At 45.8% G+C, this 22,264-nt stretch overlaps 2 protein-coding genes across 2 annotated transcripts; both read left to right on the top strand.

Moving 5' to 3' along the window:
* The first annotated feature begins 5,798 nt into the window (after positions 1-5,798).
* RNASE12 (ribonuclease A family member 12 (inactive)) lies at positions 5,799-9,228 on the top strand. The gene is made up of 3 exons (XM_026490541.4): positions 5,799-5,975; positions 6,188-7,889; positions 8,561-9,228. Exons 2-3 carry the CDS (start codon positions 7,856-7,858, stop codon positions 9,034-9,036), a joined length of 510 nt encoding a protein of 169 aa, XP_026346326.3. The 5' UTR covers positions 5,799-5,975; positions 6,188-7,855; the 3' UTR covers positions 9,037-9,228.
* Positions 9,229-13,431: 4,203 nt separating this feature from the next.
* Positions 13,432-14,031, top strand: RNASE11 (ribonuclease A family member 11 (inactive)). Its single transcript, XM_026490536.2, has one exon. The coding sequence runs from the start codon at positions 13,432-13,434 to the stop codon at positions 14,029-14,031; it is 600 nt and encodes a 199-aa protein (XP_026346321.1).
* Positions 14,032-22,264: the final 8,233 nt, after the last annotated feature.

Here is a 22,264-nt window from a genome sequence, read left to right as displayed (position 1 = left end):
AAGTGGGTAAAATCTTTAAAAAAAGCAAGCAAGCAAGCAAGCTATCATCTGACTGCTCCCCACACCAGGGTAGGAGGTGAAAATGGTTTGGGAGGACACCTTAGTGGATCCCAATTTAGAAGTACTTCCAACCTTTTTGTCTTCAGGGAGGTGATAGAGAAGTGGGTACGAAGAGGGTTAGAGAATGGTGGGGGAGGAGAGCACCTTCTGCCCTAAGTAACCTTCCTGAATGCAAGCCATTCCCAGCTTCCCAGCTCCTCACTGCCACTCCCCACCCCTGCCCAGCCCTGCTGCCAGCCCACAGGCATGTTGGCACTTCTCCGGCACTCCTGCCTGGCCCTGGAACCTCCCTCCCGTGGAACTCAGACCACCCCAGTTCATCTCGATGATCCCCTATGAAATGGCCTCCAGACTTGCTGAAAGAACATACGTGATTGAGGATCACAACTAAGGATACAAACCAATCCTCCCTCCTCCAACGGTGCGTTTGGGGGCAAGTCCTCCCACTGTCCAGGGAGGGAGATACTCCAAGGAGCTGCTTTAGTCACATGACATGAAGCTAGTGCCTACCCTTTGTCTGGGTACTGAGCATTCCATATTATGATGTAAAAGTCAGTTTTATTGTGGGATGGGTGCAACTCTTTAGAAATTATGCTGTTTACCAATTTGGAGCCCCCCTATTGTGGTGACCCTTAAACATCAGTGTGCATTATAATCACCAGAGATGGCCTGCTGATTACAAATGCAGATTCCAGGGCCTCACCTCTAGAGACTTTGATTCAGTAGGTCCGGGGTAAGGTCCAGGTTTCTGCATTTTTAATTAGTAGCCAAGAAACTCTGATGCATTTCTCTTAGAAGCCACCTCCCTCCACCACATATATACATATATTTTTTTATCTGTGAGAGCCAGGCAGTGGCAGACCAAGGAGTGGTTAAGGGCTGGTGGAGAGATCATTAACCCTCCCCCAATATGCTCTGCAACCTCTGTCCATTCCCATTCTCTAATAGGGGCAAATCATGCTTCCCCAGCTTTGGGTAAAGCACTCAGAAAAGGCATCTTCGAGAAGAGTGCCCCTAGCGCCCCCTTGTGGCATGATCCCTGTCTCCTGCATCCTTCTCCACGGAAACTCTGTGGTCCCCACTACAGAGAGCCGGGGCTCCAGGACTTGAGGAAGAGATAAAAAGGAGAGGATAATAAGGGGAATAAGCAAACCCCACATCAGAATGACCAAGGAAAGTGACATTCAGAGGGTGTTCTGGTGAAGGCCTGCTGATGGCTGCTGGAAGTAGTCCATGCGAGTTAGTGTTAGGATTTTTCTCTCAACCCCATATCCTTGGGTTCCGTGGGTGTTAGAGAATATAGGGCAGGGCCTCTATCCAGGCTTTGGGAGGAGGGTGAAACAGGCCAGAGGCCGCAGCCCCACGGAGAAGCACTTATGAGAAGCCAGGGATGAATACCAAGGAAGTCCGAAAGGTCAGTTTGGGACAAGAAATTTAAAAAACACTCCTCAGAGAGCTCCTAAAACATTTTTGGAAGGGAACTAGAATTCTAGTAGCAGTGAGGGATGCGGTTTGGATTTTGTTTTAGAGAGGGGGAGGGGCAAAGGGAGAGGGAGAGGAAGAATCTCAAGCAGTTTGCATACCCCGAGCAGAGCCCCACATAGGGCTCTATCTCATGACCCTGAGATCAGGACCTGAGCCTAAATCAAGCGTTGGACACTTAACTGGCTGAGCCACCCAGGTGCCCTTGGATTATTTTTATATGAATATTAAAGGAAAGACAATCCCCCAAATCTAACAAACTGGAACTGTTTAAGTTAGATTCCCTTTGTCTATTGTTTCCTGAGTTCCCACTCAGATGCCACCTATGGCTCCTAGTCCCTTGCATCATTTCCCAAACTGATGTTCCATGGAACCCTATTCCTTTGGATGTTAATAGTGTTAACCATTTAGTGGTCAAATGAAGCTCTATGCTCAAAACAGTTTGTAAAATTCTGAATTAAATGAAATTAGTCAAGCTCTTCAGAATCTCATGCCTTGTGAATCTTGTGACTCTCCAAGGGAAGGAATCTTAATAAACAACGTTCCTGAAACTTCTGATCAGGACACTTTTTTCTTGAAGGGCACTCATTAACATTTTCCAGAACAGTGTTTGCCTGAAGGCAAGTAGCAAAAGTGCTGCTAGTCGTCCCCAGTGTTTATTCGCCCCCTTCCTTGGTCATAGGACACCAGAATTTGAGCCTGGCACATACATGATTGCCCAGAATACACCCAGCGTTTGCCACTGTCTCTTGCAGTTGAACGTGACCGCGTGACCAGGTTATTGCCAATGAGATGTAAGGGGAGATGGTGCGGGAAACTGGGGGATGGGCCCCTAGAAGGCAGTGTCATGCCCCTCTTGTGCTTTGCTTCCCCCTGGTGGCGGAATGCAGACATGACGCCTAGAGCTAAAGCAGCCCGTTCAGGCTGGGACAGAGAAGCCACACGCTGGGAAAGTCCAGCACCTGGGAGCACCTCCCCAATCCTGGACTAACTACCCCGGGCTCTCTTTTACATGAGAAATAAACTTCCATCTCATTCAGACTACTGTCACTTCGTGTTTTCTGTCATTAGCTGCCACTGGGGAAAGGTGTCACGATGACCCCTTTAGATTTGCTTTTTTTTCGTTTTTCAAAACCAGTTGTGTATTAGGATATATGGATAGCCTAGGAATTTATACAGAAGCCAACAAAAATAATAAGGATATTAAGAAAGATACTTGGAGTAAGGTGAGGGCTCTTCCTACTAAGAGAGTTTAGGATCAAAAGATATATTCTAGCAATAAATATGCTAATTGTAATAAATTAGGTTATTTGAACGTATTCTTCTAAAGTTTCTATACATAGAGAGAGTTTATATAGGGAAACTAGTAAGAATGTTTTTCCCTTGGTTGGTGCTGTTGGCCAGTACAGGGCCCATAGTGAGAAGGAGCAAGAACAGTAGGCCTTCCAGATGCTCGGGGACCCCTAGCTAGGGAGGAAAAGGAAGCTTAATAATGGCATAAATTGAATTTCTCCCCAGCTTAGTAGGATAGAAGACTTAGAATTAACTTCAATTTGACATAGAAGCAATTAAGAAATATAAATTTCTTGCCCGTGTTTGTAGAGTAAGATTCATAACCACTAGGTAGCAAAATATTTACTTACAGTACTTCACTGATTTTTTTTAAGTGACCGGATGCTCAGGAAGGGTCTTTATTTGGTCACAAGGTGATGGATGGGAAGGTAGGAGGCATGGAGGGGCCAGTGGACTCCGGGAGGCCTTGTGAGCTAGCCCGTAGAGCAGGGGAGGCTCTCCAGGCAGGGATGGAGAGAGTGGGGGAGTTAAAAACGAAATAATAGGAGTTTTACATCAGATGGAGATTTTGCAGAGTCAGATGGAAGGCAACGTTTGTTACAAACTTTATCCTCAACTGAGGCAGCTGGACCTATCTGTATATTTCAGAGAATGACTCTGCAGAAATTGAGCTGAGACTGGGTTCACATGTTCAATAGTGTTGGCAGCCTGGGAGGAAACACTTGTAATACCTAAAACCAATTAAGAGCTAACATCTATACAGGACTTACTCGTGTCAGCAATAAAAAAGAAACTTCAGAGGCGCCTGGGTGTCGGGTAAGCGTCTGCCTTCAGCTCAGGTCAGGATCACAGGGTCCTGGGATTGAGCTCCACATGGGGCTCCCTGCTCAGTGGGGAGTCTGCTTCTCCGTCTCCCTCTGCCTGTCTCCCCCCCACCCCCGCTTGTGTTCTCTCTCTCTCTGAAATAAATAAACAACTAGTTTTGCGTTATTGTGTGAGAACCTACACTCTATATCCAAAAAACTTCGGTGGTATCTGCTACTTACTTAACCTTAGTGGGATTGGATTTGCTTCGGGAGATTTAGCAAGTGGGGAGCCCTCTCTTCTGCTTCTCTACCGCTGCTTTACAATCGCCGTAAAACGGTGCCTGGAAACAAGAGCTGTTCCGAGCATCCTGACTCTGGAGGCCGACTGAGCTCAGCTGCGCAGTGCGTCCTGGAGGTCTGGCCTGTTCTTATTCACACGGCGGCTGGAGCTGGTCGGTTGCGTGGGGTTTTCCACTCAGCAGTCTGGCACCTGCGCTGAGAAGCCTCGAGCATCCGGGAACTGGGGCAGGGGGGCAACCTCGCATCTCTTTCTGTCCGGGTGGCATCTGCCGGTGGCGGCCTCCGCGTTGCCAGACTTCATACACAGCGGCTGAAGGCACGCGGCGCGAGCGCCCGGGAGAGCCACCGCCGGGCAGAAGCTGGATGACCTGGTCTCGAAGGATCCCTTGCACCCTGCTGCATTGCGGGGAGCAGGCGCACGGGCCCACCCCAGCTCTCAGGAAAGGACATGGACGCTACCTCTTAATAGGGGAGTGTCAAGATTCCGGAAGAGAACGTGGAACGGAAAATATTTTGTGGCCAGTTTTGGAAAATGCCATCTGCTACGTTGCCTCCAGTCGAGCACGGCTTCGGGCGATTGCAGAAGCCTCGCTAGGATGGCCAAGCACAGCCGTAGGACGCGAACAACCTCCCGGTTTCTGCAGGAGAGCTGCAAGCGGGGAGCTCTTGGAGCATTTCTCGCTATCCAAGCGTCCCCTCCACGTGGGGCCTCAACATAGTGCAACCTCGTACGTGCAGCTGGAGGCACCCAGAGTAAGTGTCCCCTTCCTCTGCTGTCACTCCGAGACCACTGCCTGCTATCCCCGGATGCTGAGGCTGGGTAGCTCCCCAGCCACCCTGCAAGGCAGCTTGTTCATTTGACAAAATGAGTAATTAGGGGAATTGCTAATGATGTTTTACAGCCTGACACGAATTTTAGTTTCTGGCAGCTATGTGGCTCCTGTAGTCCCCTGCGCGTTGTCCTAAGGCTCAGCAAAGGGGGATCTGGGTGTGGGGAGGAGTTTTAGGACAAGTGCGGGCATCTGAAAACAGACCCAGGTGCTCCCTCCCTTTCCTTCCTTTCCTTCTTCCTCTTTTTCATCTTCCTCCCCTCCCCCCTTTCCACTCCTCCTCCTCCTCATCTCACTCCCTCCCTTCCCCCCAACTCCTTCCTTTCCTCTTCTTCCTCCCCCTCCTCCTCCTGCCACCTTCCCTCCATCTTTCCTTCTTTCCTTCCTCCCTCCTTCCCCTTTCCAGACACACAGAATTGACTTTGTCCTAGTCCATTTATGGCCCATGCTAGGCCTCTCTTTTATTTTATTATAATTTTATTATTTCCCCTTTTATTCCTTATGCCTGCTTCTATTTCTCTCACCCTCCCAGCACCTGTGCGATAGTATTTAAATCCGTGTTCTTCCATCCTATTTAGATATTGTGTGTCCTTGGAAAATGCGTTGTCTTATTTTGAAGCATGTATGTTTTGAATTTAAATAAACTGGAAAGACTTTTCATTCTGTTTCTTACTGTTTTTCACACAGTACCACGTTTTCGAGTTCTATCCATGTTGCCACTTGGAAATCTAGTGCATTATTTGAAACTGCTTTATACTATTTTATTTTATGTATCCAACGCTTCTTTACTCATCCATTCCCTTCATGGGGACCACTGTTCTGCCGCCAGTCACGCCGTGATGAGCACCCCTCCGTGTGCTCCACCTGGAAGAACTCACAAGGGCTCAGGGCATACCCATTCTTAATTCAATCAAATACTTCCAGATTATTTTCCTGTATCACCGCACCGATTTTCATGCCCACTAACGTTTTTGCCAGCACTTTTAAGATTTTCTTTCTTTCTTTTTTTTTTTTTTTAAAGATTTTATTTATTTATGTGACAGAGACAGCCAGTGAGAGAGGGAACACAAGCAGGGGGAGTGGGAGAGGAAGAAGCAGGCTCACAGTGGAGGAGCCTGATGCGGGGCTCGATCCCAGAACGCTGGAATCACACCCTGAGCCGAAGGCAGACGCCCAACGACTGCGCTACCCAGGCGCCCAACTTGTAAGATTTTCTAATTTTTGATTATCTGATGGTTATAAGTTGATATCTCTTGGTTATCTTAGTTTCCACTTATTTGATTACTAATGAAGTTGCTCATTGTTCATCACCCATTTTGGCTTTCTCTTCTCAAATTGGCTTTTCTACGTTTTTAACAGTTTTTTTCTGCTCTGAAGTTTACTTTTTTAAAGATTTTATTTATTTATTTGACACAGAGAGAGTACAAGCACGGGGAGTGGCAGGCAGAGGGTGACGGAGAAGCAGACTCCCCACTGAGCAGGGAGCCCCATGTGGAGCTCAATCCCAGGACCCTGAGATCATGACCTGAGCTGAAGGCAGACGCTTACCCGACGCCCAGGCGCCCCTGAAGTTTCTTTTTTATTGCTGACACGAGTAAGTCCCATATAGATGTTAGCTCTTAATTGGTTTTAGGTATTACAAGTGTTTCCTCCCAGGCTGCCAACACTATTGAACATGTGAACCCGGGCTCAGCTCAATTTCTGCAGAGTCATTCTCTGAAATATACAGATAGGTCCAGCTGCCTCAGTTGAGGATAAAGTTTGTAACAAACGTTGCCTTCCTGTTTGTCAACATAACTATATCTGTAATTCAGCTACTTGGAAGTTTCAGCAGGATATGCGGAACATGCTACAATATATATTTCTCTTTATACAGTAGAGATGTTTCTGCAGATAGTGTGCAAATCAAAATTTGTTCACTAGAAAAAGTTAATTATGCATTTACATCTTGGTGGCGCGGAGCAACACGTATCCCAAACGGACGGTTTGAATTCTGAAAGGGTACCCATTACGCACATTTGGGAAAGTAAATAATAACCTCCTGGTTGTTCATTTTCATGCTCTGGAATTACGCTTTTATTGTTGGTATATAGAAAGTGACCCGTTCTTTGAAGGCTTTTCTAGTATTTTCCATCCCCAAATCGCTTTCTTCTTACCAGTTAGAAAGATACCGATGTGTACAGACTAGGTAGCTGTCTCTCCAAAAGAGAAATCATTTCAGGGCAAGAAGTAGTAAAATTAAGGCCATTTTCCCATTTCTATATCAAATGACCAGGAGATGATAGCAACAAAAGTCTTCTATTTTCTCAATGCCTTAAGACACTGTCTTTCCCCAAACCCTCGGCTGCTAGTTCCCCATGTCAGTTTCCCAAGAGTACCATAGGCCGGTGCTTCCCAAATTTTGCTCCATGTTAGAATCACTGGGGGAGCTTTTACTAATCTCAGATGCAGGTCACACCCAACACCAGTTAAAGCAGAATGTCTTAAGGTGGCATTGAGAAATGCCCAGGGGATTCCAGTGTTCAGCAGGGTTTGGGAAACTTTGCCATATTCCCCCAGCAGCCGAGGGCTTTATCAAGGCTAATGCTAACATTGGGGAATAGTTTCTGTCCTGTCCTAGACACCCCGTGAGAATGACACTTGTTAGAACTTGGCGTTCAAGTGTGAAGTGTTGAGAGGGTGAGACTCATTACTCTTGCCATCTCCCCTCTCCACCTGACGCTTTCTGCAAGTCATCTCTTCTTTAATGAAATGGGGGTAATTGCTACGTCACGGGTTTGTAGTAAGGACTGGCCGCAAATCTGGAAAACAGAGGATACTGTGTCTGACACACATCAGGACTTTAATAAACGTTTGGGAAAGTCCACGCCTTTTTAATGGGATACATTCAGGACCTGCCTTACGCAACTCTCCCTCTGAAGGTGACTTGTCGTCCTTCCCAATGGCACCCCAGCAACTCCCCACAGGCTCCTCCCTTTCTGCTCTTTATACTTTGGCCCTCCCCACCCTCAACTGCTCCCTGCCCGTTATTGTCAAGGAACAGCCAGACACAAAGGACTTTCTCAGACCCATGATCACAAGGATATGTTACCTGTGAGAGCCACTGCAAAAACAAAAGGTGAGAGGAGCTAGCCTAGTAGGAGAGATGGGGAAGAACCGGGAAGAGCAGATTAGCAGACAGGGCTGAAAGCATGTGGAATTGGATGGAATCAGTGTTGAGACAATTACGGGGAAGGAAGTCATTCGGCAATAGGAAGAAATAATCAGGCACGGGTACTTTGGAGCACCCTTTCTACATGCTCGGCGCTGTGGTGAGCACGCTGACGGATTCAGGAGAAACAGGAGCTCTCAAGGAGCTTGCAGAAGCAAAACAAACACAACCCAACGGAATGGTCAGAGAACAGTTCAAGGCCAAATGCGGACAGCTGAAATGGTCCGAAAGCGCTTTCTGGAGCTTGCAGGGTCACATGAGATTTTATTTTATTTTTTAAAAGATTTTATTTATGTATTTGACAGAGGCAGAGCACAAGCAGGGGGAGTGGGAGAGGGGGAAGCAGGCTCCCCACTGAGTAGGGAGCCCCGATGCGATCCCAGGCCCCTGGGATCATGACCTGAGCAGAAGGCAGACGCTTAACCGACTGAGCCACCCAGGCGCCCCTCACGTGAGATTTTAACCAGCAGAGAGAAGGAAGTAAAATATCCCAGGGGTGGGGGAGCAAATCAGGGGCCGGGGCTGGAGGAATCCGATTACTTACCCTCGGCTATGTCCTGTCTCTTCTTACTCGGTAGGAGTTAGAGCAGAGGATGTGAAGGGACTCTTACCCCTCATGACCCTAATGGTGATCATTTTCCTGATGCTTCTGTTCTGGGAGAACGAGCTGAATGAGGAAGGAGAAGTGTCAACCATGGAGCAGCTGCACGTGGACTACCCTCAGAGTGACATTCCCGTAAGGTACTGCAACCGTATGGTCTTACAAAGAGTCATCAGGGGACCTGACAACACCTGCAAGAAGGAGCATGTCTTCATCCACGAGAGGCCTCGAAATATCAATAGGGTCTGCGCCTCTTCCAAAAAGAGGATTTGTCAGAACCGTTCTTCCACTTTATGTTTCCAGAGTATGACCAAGTTCAAAATGACAGTGTGCCAGCTCGTTGGGGGCACCAGATACCCGGCCTGCAGGTACCGCATGTCCTCTATGCAGGGGTTCGTTGTCGTCACTTGTGATGACATGGGGCCAGTTAGTCTCCAGGGATACGTTGAATAAGTTGAGACCGGGGCCTGAGATCCTCTCTTTCCTCTCTCAGGGGTACTCACTCTCCCCGAGGCACACCTGAACTGTGGACCGGGGGTAATGCCTTGAGCGAACTGGGGAGCCATTTATGCTTCCAGTATTGCTGAGCTGGAATCTTCTTATTCTGCTGTAATAATAATAATAAAAACCCTCTACTGAATTAAATCATAAGCATGTGTTTTAATTTGTTGTCCCTTTTTTTGGGGTCATTTGTTGAGAGCCAAAAGTGAATCCGAGGTAGAACCGAGATTTGGGTAAAGTGAGCGAGGTGCTCACTTCAGGTTCAAAATTCAAGCCCCAGTAATTTATATACACACATTTTTTTTAAAAATCGAAATTAATGCAAAAATCTCTGATGAATTAAATATCAAAGTTTTAAGTCAAGACCCAGTCTGACAGGGGTGGATTTAGGGTGTTAGGGAATTGCGCCAGTACGGGGACAGATCCTATGATGTGACATTTTGATGTTTCTTGATCAGAGATTATTTTGCATTAAATTAAGATTTTTAACTGTTGGGGCGCCTGGGTGGCACAGCGGTTAAGCGTTTGCCTTCGGCTCAGGGCGTGATCCCGGCGTTCTGGGATCGAGCCCCACATCAGGCTCCTCCGCTGGGAGCCTGCTTCTTCCTCTCCCACTCCCCCTGCTTGTGTTCCCTCTCTCGCTGGCTGTCTCTATCTCTGTCAAATAAATAAATAAAATCTTTAAAAAAAAAAAAGATTTTTAACTGTTGCATGGGCTTTTTGGTACCCCCCCTTAAGTTTTGTACCTGGAGTGAGTGTCTCCTCCCATCGCGCTGTACTCCCAGACTTGACCGTAGGTGTCGAGGCACTTGGAATAGTCGATTAGGGTCTTCTCTAAAGATGCCATGTGTGACTCAAACTGCACCTGTTCCCATCAGCAGCTGCCTCTGTGCCTTGAAAGAAAGGCAAAGGGAGAGCAGAAGGATTGCCCGACTGGTCCGAAACCATGTCCCTTAAAGACCGTGGAAGGAAGAGAACCAGGATTTCCAGGATGGGATTGAGACTCTCAGAGCTCAGTGCCCCTCCTCTTGCATCCCCAGAAGGAACAGAGAACTTGCCTCCAGACTCCTCCTTTCCCCTTTTAGATCTTACAGCTGAGCTGGCTGTTTAGCTCCCCCACATCCAGCTGTGGGCAGGGCGTCCTTAGAGTTAGAGGGCGAGGGGAGAGAATGAGGAGAAGGAGAGGCTCCTCTTTCCGGGGATTTCATTAAGTCCCGTTCTCCGAGCGTTAGTCCGCACACCTGGGAAGCGAGGGGCTTGGACTAGCTAGTCTTTGAGGTTGCCAGGCCTGTTACTCTACAATTCCATCTCTCCTCGTTGGAGGGGAGGGTTAGTACAGAGGGGTCGTGAGAAATAATGGGTAATTGGCAGCTAAGCGCCGGATTATGGGGTCACTAATTCTGAGCTATGGCATTTCCATCCTGTGAGAGCCAGAAACACAGCGAGCTAGAGCGGGCACAGGCAATGCCAAAGCTTTAGAGGGCCCTTTCTGTTCTCATCTTTTCAGTTGAGAGACTTCAACTGTTGCATTATTTATTTGGACTTAGTTCAAGGTCAGATCAAAACAGGAGGTACACCTATGCTAGTTGTTAACTCTGTCCTTTGCAAGCATCAAGTTCTAACTGACTGATTCGATTCAGGGAGGGGGATATTTACAATTGTGAGTAAAGGACACTTTGCAGCCTTGTAAGTAGCAAGGCTGGCTTATGACCCATTTCTCCGGGGGAGTTCCACTGTCACTGTTGTCTTCGTGGATGTTTGGATGTCCCCAAGGAAGCAGCGCCCTCAGATGCTGGGCGGGATCAAGTGGTCCCTAGCATCTGACCTGCAGCAGCAACATTTCTTAAGCAAAATTTTAAAGTAGCTGAAATATGTCTATTTAATGTCCCTGTTTCTGTGTTCTGAATTCTGATTCCTTTTCCCGCCCCTCTCCCTAGGCTTTATTGGCTCTTTTTTCCTTCCTTAACCTTCCTCCTTCTAAGTAGAAACAAAACCTTGCAGATAAATGCATTCCCATTAAGGTGTAAGTAACTGAGACTCTCCAGCGAAATCTATTCTCAGAATATTTTCAGTCAATAGGGATCAAGACCCAATTCAAATGAATTGCGATGTATTAGACATTTGTAGTTGGAGAGAGCATTTCTTTTTTTTTAATGGGCACCTAGCAGCCCAGATCAAACCCAGGTAGCTGTGAATTCTGTGCACTTGAAAAAGATGTTTCAGAAAAGTAGTTTCAGTGCAGAATCTGTGCACTGTTCTTCCTTTTCATTTTTCTCTTCATTGTCTTTCTGTTTTTCTATTATCACCTCACTACTGATGTTGACAGTAGAGGATATTTAGGAAAAAATCTAAAGCCTTCTTCCCTACTCCCTTCAACTCGCAGCAAGTCTGTGCTCAAGCCACACATATGAATACATCATTAATTCCTAATCATCTATCAATAATCAATCAACCCAATTATTAAGGCTTATCTATTCTCAGTACTTGGTCTTTGCTCTAATTTCACCCACAGAACATTTTAAAATTAAGTATAATAAAAAATACAAAGTCTACTTGTGTTCATGTCAAATGAGTGGTATAAGAAGTGAAAGATTATATAGAATTATAGAATCAATATGTTGCATATCTAAAACTACCATGACATCGCCTGTCAATTATACGTCAATAATAATAACAAAAGAAATGAGTGATAAGAAGATCAGGGAAGTGAACAATGGATCTGGTAAATTTAAGCAGTGAAAAATGTGTTAAAGAAAGAATATGATCTGAATTGGGCTCTGAAGGATTTCAAGAGGCAGAAAAGAGTAGGCTTCCAGAAAGGACCAAAAATGGAGAGACAGAATAGGGTGCATGCAGAGAAGGGTGGGTCACGCTGATGTGACTGCAGCAGGGTTGTGCACCAAAATAATGGGAGAAAGCCTTGAGAAGCAGGGTGAGATTAGATCAGGAAGAGCCTTGACTAAGTGGCCTCAGGGGATTAGATTACCTCCAGCAGGGAATGGAAATATTTCAAGGCTTTTGAAATAGTGTCATTGCAAGCGCTGTTTTTAGAAAAGCAGTGTATCCAAGGAACCGGAGGGATAAGGAGCGGGGGTTAGGAGGGAAGAGGGATAATGCGGGAAATACAAGGGAAAGACGCTCTTAGAGGCGGGAGCAAAAGAAATTCTTTCTAGAGCAAGAGAAAGAATTATCACCCTAAATAACCATTCTTTCTGAGGTTTTCATTATGAATTTACCAGCGTTGATCTCGAGTGAAAGATTTTGTACACCAGTCAAGCCATGTTATGTTGTTAACACATGTCGAGAAACTACCATATATGTAGTTCGGTGTTTGATTCTGTACAGATTAAAAAGAAGCAGAAACTAAGTTCCAGGCTCAAGGAATTTTCATACTTAAAAAGAGGGAGAAAAGAATTACATATACTAACCAACTTGCAAAATAAAAAAACATATAAAATGAAGTGCGATGTAATCTACTCTGTAGGGTTTCAAAAAGGCGAAAAACAAATCACTCTGGGTTAAAGTATAAACAGGGAAGATTCCACAGAAGAAGAAACAGTGATGTTGCCCACGTGTCACGGGGATTCTGGCAGCCAAAGGCACACTTTATGAAGGTCTCTGAACATCCTTGTTTCCATGCTGTCCCCTCCTTCTGTCTCATGCAATCCTACCTACCCCTTTCTTGCCCCTCCTTCCCTCAGCTAGACCAATAACAGAAACTTCCAGGAAACAAATACACTTTCACTTCTTGCCGGGGAACAAGCTGGACCCACTTTCTCTTCAGGACCCACTTGCCAAAGGAACTGGTAAAGAGAAATTCCATGACTGAGAATGGGTGGGAAAAGGAATGAGAGATGTTTTCAAATGGCTGCCATGTGCCAAGGTCTGTGTGAGGCTGTAGGAGCCCGGCAGTAATAAGGAATGTGTTGGGTGAGGTTATGGTGACCACGATGTGGGTTACAGACCCTCCAGTGAGATTATAGACAAGGGGAAAAGGGAGAGAGATACCTACTTGGTTTGGGTCACTTTACACACATTCTCTTATATAAGTCTAAGTCTCACCTTTCTTTCTTTTTTTTCACATGGGGAAACTGAGGTTAGAGGGAGCAGAGTAAATTGTTTATGAGTAGGTAGGGGGCACTTGAAGCTGGGTCTGCAGATTCTCCAGCTGATTATCTTTTCATGCCGCCATCCCTCCATTGAAGGAGCCCGAGCGTACATGTCAGAGTCAATCCTGGACTAACGGCCATAAGGAAAAAAGAACGATCTCATTAACATTCTCCTTATTTTCATCCTTTACTTTTTTTTTTTTATTTCTACTGCAGAAGAGATTACCCTAGATCTGAGATGGAGACCTTCTCTCTGCTGCTACTCAGCCTGGGTTTGGTTCTTGCAGGAGCTTCAGAAAGCCTAATGGAGAGAATTAAAGAAGAATTCTCAGGGGGAGAGAAGCAATATGACATGGGAAACAGTGACCAAGGCAAACAGACTATTGAGGTATTAATGAACTTGACTCTGTTATATAAAAACACCAGCCTCAGTATGTCCAAGGATATTCTGTCTTCCTCATTATTGACATTTAGAAGATTACATTATAGCTTCGCCAAAGGAAACGGTCCAGGTAATGACAAAGAGTATCGCAATGACATGGTGGTCCGGAGAAAAGTTTCAGAAGCTAATGGGTCACGCAAGTTAAGCTATAACTTCATCCATGGTTCCATGGGAGTCATTCACGGGGCCCCCAAAGCCTCCAGCTGCAAGTGTGGACAGAATCTCGGCATAAACTGCTCTAGGAGCCCAGAACTGGACACCACTATGTGCCAGCTCGCTGTGGGCAAACAATTCCCCAGGTGCCAATACCACAGTGATACCTCATTAAAGAAAATACTGGCAGTGCTGACAGGTCATTCTCTGATGAGCTGGTTGGTTAGTGGCTCTAAGCTGTAAATCCCACTGGGCTTTGAGACCAGAGTCTAACTAAAGGACATATTTGTTCTTATTATTGTTTATTTCCTTCTATTATCTGACTCTACCCTTTCAGCACTATAGTAAACTCTTGCTTATCTATACTAACTGGAGGAATGAAAAAATCCCAAATTGTGGAGAATTCGATTAAAATTTATAATTGATCCTGGAGTACAGATACACACACACTCTCTCTCTCTCACACACACACAAACACACACACTTTCTCTGAATTAAACTGAATTCCATCTTAACTCAGCTATAAAGCCAAAAAGTAGTCCACCCAACTTGACAAAATTAAGGAGAAAAGGCCCAAAACCCATATTGATAACTGAAAGTTAATTGTACTGCCACTGAGACTATTCAGAGAAATAGTGAATGAGCATCGGAAATATTGTTATCACTGTTCTTTTCAAATAAGTGTGTGCATCGATGCACCAAATGTGAACACCCACCCGTCTAACAGTGTCTGCCTGTCCTCCAGAAGATTCCAGAGGAAAATGGTGCTTTTTGCTTGGCCTTTGCCCTCAGTCAACAGCTCGGGCCCAATGGTTGCTACAGATGGAGTGGTAAAGCTCTTACTGCCATTTCTACTCAGCGTAGTCTCGATTTCCCGAGGATGGCAGGCCACGGAGGAACAGAGCAGGTAGAAAGATGGCAAATAGGACGTCTCTGCCAAGTGCTGGGCAGGCTTAGTCTTCAATCTCGTTTATGATGTTGTATTGGATTTTTTTCACTACGAATTGTTTATGTATAAGTTTTTATGGTTCAACACTCTACACAAAGTATGGGCACTGATCTTGTTCATTAATGTGTGCTTCCACTTTCCTGCTCCCTCATCTTACATCCTCCCTCCATCCTGAGACCACTCTTTTTTAATGTCCTGATTGCAAATAAAGGCATGTAAACAAATGTTACGTCACTGTAACACTTTTCTTACTGTGCATCACTCTTTAGACATCAATTTTCCTAACGTTTTTCACATTTTGTGCAGAACCCTCATTGTATTAATACTGCCACACTCTGACAATCAACCAGTGTGTGGAATCAAGGGCAGATATTTTTGTATCTTTCAGCTGGGTTTTCCTTGTCAGTATGGTGGCTGCTTAAATTAACAGTCACTATGGGCTTGGCCAAATAGGTGTGTAGTCAGCACTCCATTTTCTCTTGGCAGCCAGGGGAGAAGGTGATAGAGGGAAATGCTTGGGGCCCAAAGTTTTCTTCTCTGTAGGGGGAGATCCCAGGGCGCTGGCAGGGAGATATGGTCACTGAGTTCCATTCCAGGGATAGTTCTTTGTAGCAAGCCTGCTGCTACCACCCATTCACCAGACATGGAGTAGGCTCTATCATTAGCAGGGCATCCAGAGGGTCTCCTCTTGGTTCAAACTTGGTTCCAATTGGAGTAACTTCTTTCCTTCAGCAGAGGCCTACTGTAGAGTCCAGCTCTAGGTGATGCACATGGCAGCCCCAGAGACAATAACTACTCAGACTCCGGCAGAGTTTTTTGGTTATATGTAAGAAAAAGCACATCCAGCCTCGTTCAGAATTTAGTACAGATTTCTTCCTTCACCAGGAGAGAAGAGCAAAGACCCAGAATAGATACCCCTTTCTAGGCCAGGAATATCCTCTAAAGAGTTTTAATTAAGACCAAACTTTCCACTTCTCTGAAGGAATCCGGAGCTCCCAGGATCTATCCGATCATCATGCTATGAAGTCTGAAAGATGTCAGACATGGGGGTGCCATTGAGTGTCAGGGCTCCTGAGTACTAGCATTTCCCTGTCACCCCTATGACATGATGTGCATCCTAATGTCCTTCATGATGGCAATAAGTAAGGGATTTCAGTTTTTAAGGCACTAAGTCTTCATAATGTCCCTTCTCGGCTCCCAAACCATAGAGGGCTGGAGGAATTTTTTTTTCTTGTGGTTTTACACCTAAATTTCTCAGGCTGGCTCTCAACGCCACTCATGCCCAATTGTCATCTTACCTAGCACGACCCCAGCACAGCCCAGGCTCTATTGCTTTGAGGCTGCTGTCTTCACAGCCCACAGAACTTGCGTCCTTGTCTTCACTCTGTTGGTGGGCTGGTCCTGATAGACTAGGAAGTCTTCCCTTCCTCATTCTATCACCCCAGTCCACTCAATCACAGAAGCTCCCTGGCTAGGAGGAGCCCAACAAGTGTCTCTTGCACTTGCTAGAAAGTTACCTGAGAGTAGATATGTGTCACCTCCCTATAGGGACAAAGAAACATTAGGGAGGATGAAAGGAGGGGATAAAGGAGACAGATCTAATCACAAGGCCCATGGAGGGAGAGTCAGATAGAGAGAGGACATTGGGAACGTAGTGATAAAGAGGTTTGAGACAGGGATACTAAGAGGGCTATTTAGCATAAGAGAAGTGCCCTTCTTACTTCCAACCGTTCCCTCTGCTTTTCCAACATAAAATGCACTAAATTCCCTTTAACCAACAATTCCAAAGTGAAACAAGTCCCCGGCTCCAAGGGCCCCGGATGGTGCGGAAGTAAGGAGAGCCTTCGTGACTTTACAGGTAAGTTCTCATACGCTTCACTGACTCATGCCCCCCGCCCCCCGAGTCATTCCACACCACTAGGATTCAATTTCCTTATCTACACAATGCAGAGGTTGGATTAGATCTGGGTTCTTAGACCTTGGTATGCACCAGAATCATTTCAGGTTGCCCGCCCCAGCCGCCCTCCTTGGTCTCAAGTTGAAGCGGTCCGGTGAGGCACGGGGCTTCCCAGCGAGACTTCTTTTCCAAGGTTCTCCGAGCTGACGTGATACGAGCCACTTCAGCATCCAGGTCTTGTGACATTGGACTGGCCTCCTCTGTGATTTTTTTTCTTCCCATCAGCTAGATCCCCAAATGGACATGGGTGTGACTCAACTGTAATCACTCAGATGATCATAGCGTTCTAGGGACGGGCTGAACAGCGAAAGGGAAGGAAGGCATGCGCCTGGATACCTGTGCGAGGCAGTTATCTTGCCAATCTGGACTGCTTACTTTGGGACTATTAAATGAGAGAGAAATAAACATGTATATTTTTAAATGCACTGCATTTTGAGATTTTGTTCTGTTAGCTGAGCTCTACCCTAAAAATGTACTAACTTTAGGAGCTATTATTAAATACAAATCCCTGAGCCCCAGTCCAGGAGATTTGGGTTCGATAGCTCAGAGATAGGATTATAGCGTGTGGGATTTTTACAAGTGTTAGGTTTGCTGATGTGGTTCCAAGCTTGAACCCTACTAGATTAGATGAACTTTCTTTCTAGTTACAGAACATTCTAATTCTAGTCCCAGGGACAGAAAAAAGGTTGCTGCCTATGTACTCAGAGCTTTTGAGGACAGCACTAGGGTGAAACAGGTCATTAACTCAGAGAGCATCCCCCTCATACAGAGTGTTCCAGAATAGCTCCCTGGCCCTGGGATGCACCTGGGGGCAAGCACATCCGCCTTCTAACAGGGACTCATGTTTCCAAAAACACGAGAGTAGCCCACTTGTTAGAAGAAGGGTCACACACATGGAATGCATTGCTGGCAACCCGAAAACTAGCAGGTTGTGGATAAGATGGCTGTTTTTTTTTTTTTTTAAGATTTTATTTATTTATTCGACAGAGATAGAGACAGCCAGCGAGAGAGGGAACACAAGCAGGGGAAGTGGGAGAGGAAGAAGCAGGCTCCCAGCGGAGGAGCCTGATGTGGGGCTCGATCCCATAACGCCGGGATCACGCCCTGAGCCGAAGGCAGACGCCCAACCGCTGTGCCACCCAGGCGCCCCAAGATGGCTGTTTTAAATCCCTAAACCTGGGGGACCTGGGTGGCTCAGTTGTTAAGCGTCTGCCTTTGGCTCAGGGTGTGATCCTGGGGTCCTGAGATCGAGCCCCACATCAGGCTCCTCCGCTAGGAGCCTGCTTCTTCCTCTCCCACTCCCCCTGCTTGTGTTCCCTCTCTTGCTGGCTGTCTCTCTCTCTGTCAAATAAATAAATAAAATCTTAAAAAAAAATCCCTAAACCTTCCTGTTTATTGATATGTTAAACTTTTTCAAGATCACATATGATAAATGACCACAGGGATGATTAATAGGTAATAACAATAATTAGTAACAACAATTGAGTGCTTATAAAGTGCCAGGCACTGGTCTAGAATGTATATATTGCTTTTTTATTCCCAGAACAACCTCCATGAGATAGGTTATCATCATCCCACTTCCGTGAGGAAGAAACGGAAGCACTGTGAGGACACGCCGTGTGCGTGACTTTGTCCGTCACCTACAGTCTTCGCGCTTCAGTTTCTTCTTCAAATGTGCAGTCCCCCCGGAGCAAACAAGGAGGGTCTGATTCCAGAGGCCTCGCTGGTGGCCCTTCACCTTTATTTCCTAGGAGAAGGCAAACTTGCCCGGAATGATACAGAAAGAAAATGGTGAAATGCTCCCTAATAAAAACCCCACCTCACAGGATTGTTTTGAGAAATATTATTACTGTTTCCATTATGATTAGATCTGGGCACTGTGTTAAACTCCACTGAAGAAAAACATCTGCAGTATAGATGGCTGACAAAGGGCTGATGTCTTTCACATATAAAGAGAGTGGTCTATTTAATAAGATGAAGATGAATACACCTACAGAAAAATAAGCCAGGGACACAGACAGAAAATTAACAGAAGAGGAAATAAAGAGTCATTAAACATTTGGAGATGTTCCCCCCCTCCTACTAAAGGTAATACAAATAAAAACAATGTGATATCATTTTTTACCTGCCCAATCAGCAGAAATAAGATTAAAATAATAACATAGTGGTGTCATAGGTACAGGAAAGGGGACATTCTCGTGCACTCCTCCTGGGAGAACAAATTGGTACATTTGCTGTCTCTCTGGAGAACTGGAACTAAACCCCATTCTAGTTTTCAGGTTCTCTGCACATTTGATTTCTTTAGTTCACTGATGACACTCCTCCCTCCTCTCATACATCCTTTATGTAAAAGACTCAACTCAGTCAATTCTGGCCCTTAGGACTTTGAGTTTGGTATCTCACTGGGGGCCCGAGTTGGCCCTGGGGCTTGTCCTACATATGGTCAAAGAACAGGGCCTGGTTGGCAGAGCCCGAGGCATGAAAGCTCCAGGCTATGCTGCTTGGTTTGCTCCCTCTTTCCCCAGCTCAGGCTGTTCTAAGAACTCCATGTTCTCCTTTCCGGGAACATGAGCTGAGCCCTCAGACCCATCCCATTAAACACCCCTCCTGGCCACAGGAGCAGGGCCTCTCAGAGGAAGAATCGGCAGGAGTGGGGACTCAAGAGCAATGTCGGAAGGATGGACTCTTGAGAGTGACCACTCTTCCTGCTCCCCTTCTGACACCTTTCCCCTCCTATCCCTTTCTCATCCAACGTCCATGTTCTCTTCTCTTGCCCAGATTGTGCCCCCAACACACATCTCCCTTTTGTACCCTATCGCGGCCTCTGCTTTCTCTCTTCCTTTCAGGCTTTGCACCTCTTGACTTTATAACACGTGTTCTTTTCTGTGGGTTTTACATTCAGACTCGCTGATCAGGCGTAGAGTGACAAGTTGGGCAGGTTTCCAGAGTCCTGCCATCCCGAAGCCTTGCGCTTAGAGGCCACTATGCAATCTGTCACGGTTTCCGCACCTGTTTATCCAGGCTCCGGGAACACATGGCTCCGAGTTGCCCAGGTGGAAAAGGACAAGAACAGCACGAATTGCTGGACTCAGTGGGTGCTTCTGCTAGTCTGCTCCCCGGTCTGCTGAACTCCCCCTTGCTTTCCTTTAGAAAACTCTGGAACGGCTCCATTGTCTTTATGAAAATCATACTCATTGTAACTATTTCAATGAACTGCTTCCTCACCAGACAACACGATTGTGGCTATGAACATCGCTCCATGTGTAGCAAATTATATCGACGTAAATTTGTTTTTATCACGGTTCAAAAATCACGTTCATCTTTTTTAAAAATTATTTCGTAATTTTATTTCTCACGTCGGGCAGTCACCTTTCCATAAATTATAAAAGTTGAAAGTGGGGGCACCTGGGTGGCTCAGTCGGTTAAACATCCGACTCTTTGATTTGGGCTCAGGTCATGATCTCAGGGTTGTGGGATCGCGTCCTGAGTCAGGCTCCATGCTCAGCATGGAATCTGCTTGGGATTCTCTCTCTCCCTCTCCCTCTCTCCTCCCCCTGCTTGTGCGTGTTCTCTCTATAAATAAATAAATAGATAAATAAATAAAATCTTAAAAAAAAATAAGTTGAAAGGCATCTTTGTGTAGCTCAGAAGGGTTGAATAAGCTTTTGGACCTAGTGGAGAGACATGTAATGAGATGACAGTGACAGCCCGTGAAGGGGACAGAGTAGTTAGAGCGGTTAATGAGCAGAAGATGTTTATAGTCAAGCAATCGAGAAACTTCCATATGTAAGGCGTTGTACCAGCTACTGTGAGGAAAACGCATAAGTAAATGCACCCTCACTACGTAAGGTATTGGATACAGGACAATAGAAGACCATCTTAAGAGAGAGAGACACACATATCTCTTTTGTCTGGAGTGATTCCTGTAGGTTCCTGTAAATAATAAAATCTGCAACTTGATGGATAAGCCATTCAAATAGCTAAGATCTGGGGCGCCTGGGTGGCACAGCGGTTGAGCGTCTGCCTTCGGCTCAGGGTGTGATCCCGGCGTTATGGGATCGAGCCCCGCATCGGGCTCCTTCACTATGAGCCTGCTTCTTCCTCTCCCACTCCCCCTGCTTGTGTTCTCTCTCTCGCTGGCTGTCTCTATCTCTGTTGAATAAATAAATAAAGTCTTTAAAAAAAAAATCAAATAGCTAAGATCTGAACAGAAGAAGAAAAAGGTACTAGGAATGGGAACAAACACCTAAGGAATAGGTGGAAAGATCACCATAGACAGATGAGTACTGGATCCTTTGAGTGTTGGAATAAATAATTTGCTGTTTTCCCTACAGGATTGTGATTGCCTGGATAGTGGCTCCCAACGATGTCCCGGTCCTAATCCCTAGAGATGGCAGATGTTACTTTATATGGCTACAGAGACTTTGCAGATATGATGAAGTTAAGGAGCTTGAGATGCGGATTCTCTGGGTTGGTCCTGAGTGCAAATGTCAGTGCTCCCATGAGAGAAGGAGTGTGGCCATTTGACTACAACAGAGGAAGACAATGTGACTGGAACGACACAATTGCAGAGCATTTACCTCAGCTTATGGCTGAGCAAAGTCATCTCACACAAAGCCTATTTGATAATAAAGTGTTGCGTATCTCACAAAAGCTTTGAATACTGTGCTGAAAGTGAAAACAGGATGCTTGTACGGGGACAGAATGGTTCTAAGTGTGCAGGACGTTACCCTCACGACCCGTGGCTGCCGGCATGAGAGCGCAGTACCGCGTGTCGCCACCTAGCCCAGGAAAAGGACCAAATTCAAAAGTTGAAGTACAGTTTCTACTGAATGTGTATCACTTTTGCCTCATCATACAGTCAAAAAGTTGTTAGGTCAAACCATCATAAGTACAGACACAAAATAGATGAGTGCTTGCCAAGGGCTGGCAGGAGAATGGGGAGTGACGGCAGACGTGTTCGAGGGATCTTTTAAGGGTCGTGGAAAGGTCCTAAAGCTGGATTATGTGACGATCGCAAACTCTAAATTTACTAAAAATCACAGAATTGTGCACTTCAAATGAGTGAATTTTATGTTATGTAAACTATACTTCAATAAAACTGCTAAGGAAAAACCCAAGGAATTTATCCTTGATGCATTTTCCTGATCTCCTTTATCCATCCTAACAGCAAGTCCTGTGGTTTTTATGTCCTAAAGAATTTTTAAGCCTATCATTTATCTTCTTTCTGGTCTGCCCAATTTTTGTTGAAGATATTCCCCGATCACTTCCTATCTGATTTCTTCTGACACACCCTCGTGCCTGCCCAGCCATTCTCCAGTGTGCAAACACAAGCTTCTTCTTTTTTTTTTTTAAAGATTTTATTTATTTATTTGACAGAGAGAAACAGCCAGCGAGAGAGGGAACACAAGCAGGGGGAGTGGGAGAGGAAGAAGCAGGCTCCCAGTGGAGGAGCCTGATGTGGGGCTTGATCCCATAACGCCGGGATCACGCCCTAAGCCGAAGGCAGACGCTTAACGACTGCACCACCCAGGCGCCCCCAAACACAAGCTTCTGATCAAAATATAAAT

This window comes from Ursus arctos, unplaced genomic scaffold (genome assembly GCF_023065955.2).
Source record: "Ursus arctos isolate Adak ecotype North America unplaced genomic scaffold, UrsArc2.0 scaffold_37, whole genome shotgun sequence".
NCBI lineage: Eukaryota > Metazoa > Chordata > Mammalia > Carnivora > Ursidae > Ursus > Ursus arctos.
This window is presented reverse-complemented; position numbering and strand designations above follow the sequence as displayed.

Excerpts from the sequence above, each read along its gene's own strand:
- RNASE12 (XM_026490541.4), top strand. The coding sequence starts at position 7,856 with ATGTTACCTGTGAGAGCCACTGCAAAAACAAAAG. Across the intron at positions 7,890-8,560 it reads AGCCACTGCAAAAACAAAAG|GAGTTAGAGCAGAGGATGTG; the intron begins GTGAGAGGAGCT and ends CTTACTCGGTAG.
- RNASE11 (XM_026490536.2), top strand. The coding sequence starts at position 13,432 with ATGGAGACCTTCTCTCTGCTGCTACTCAGCCTGGGTTTGGTTCTTGCA.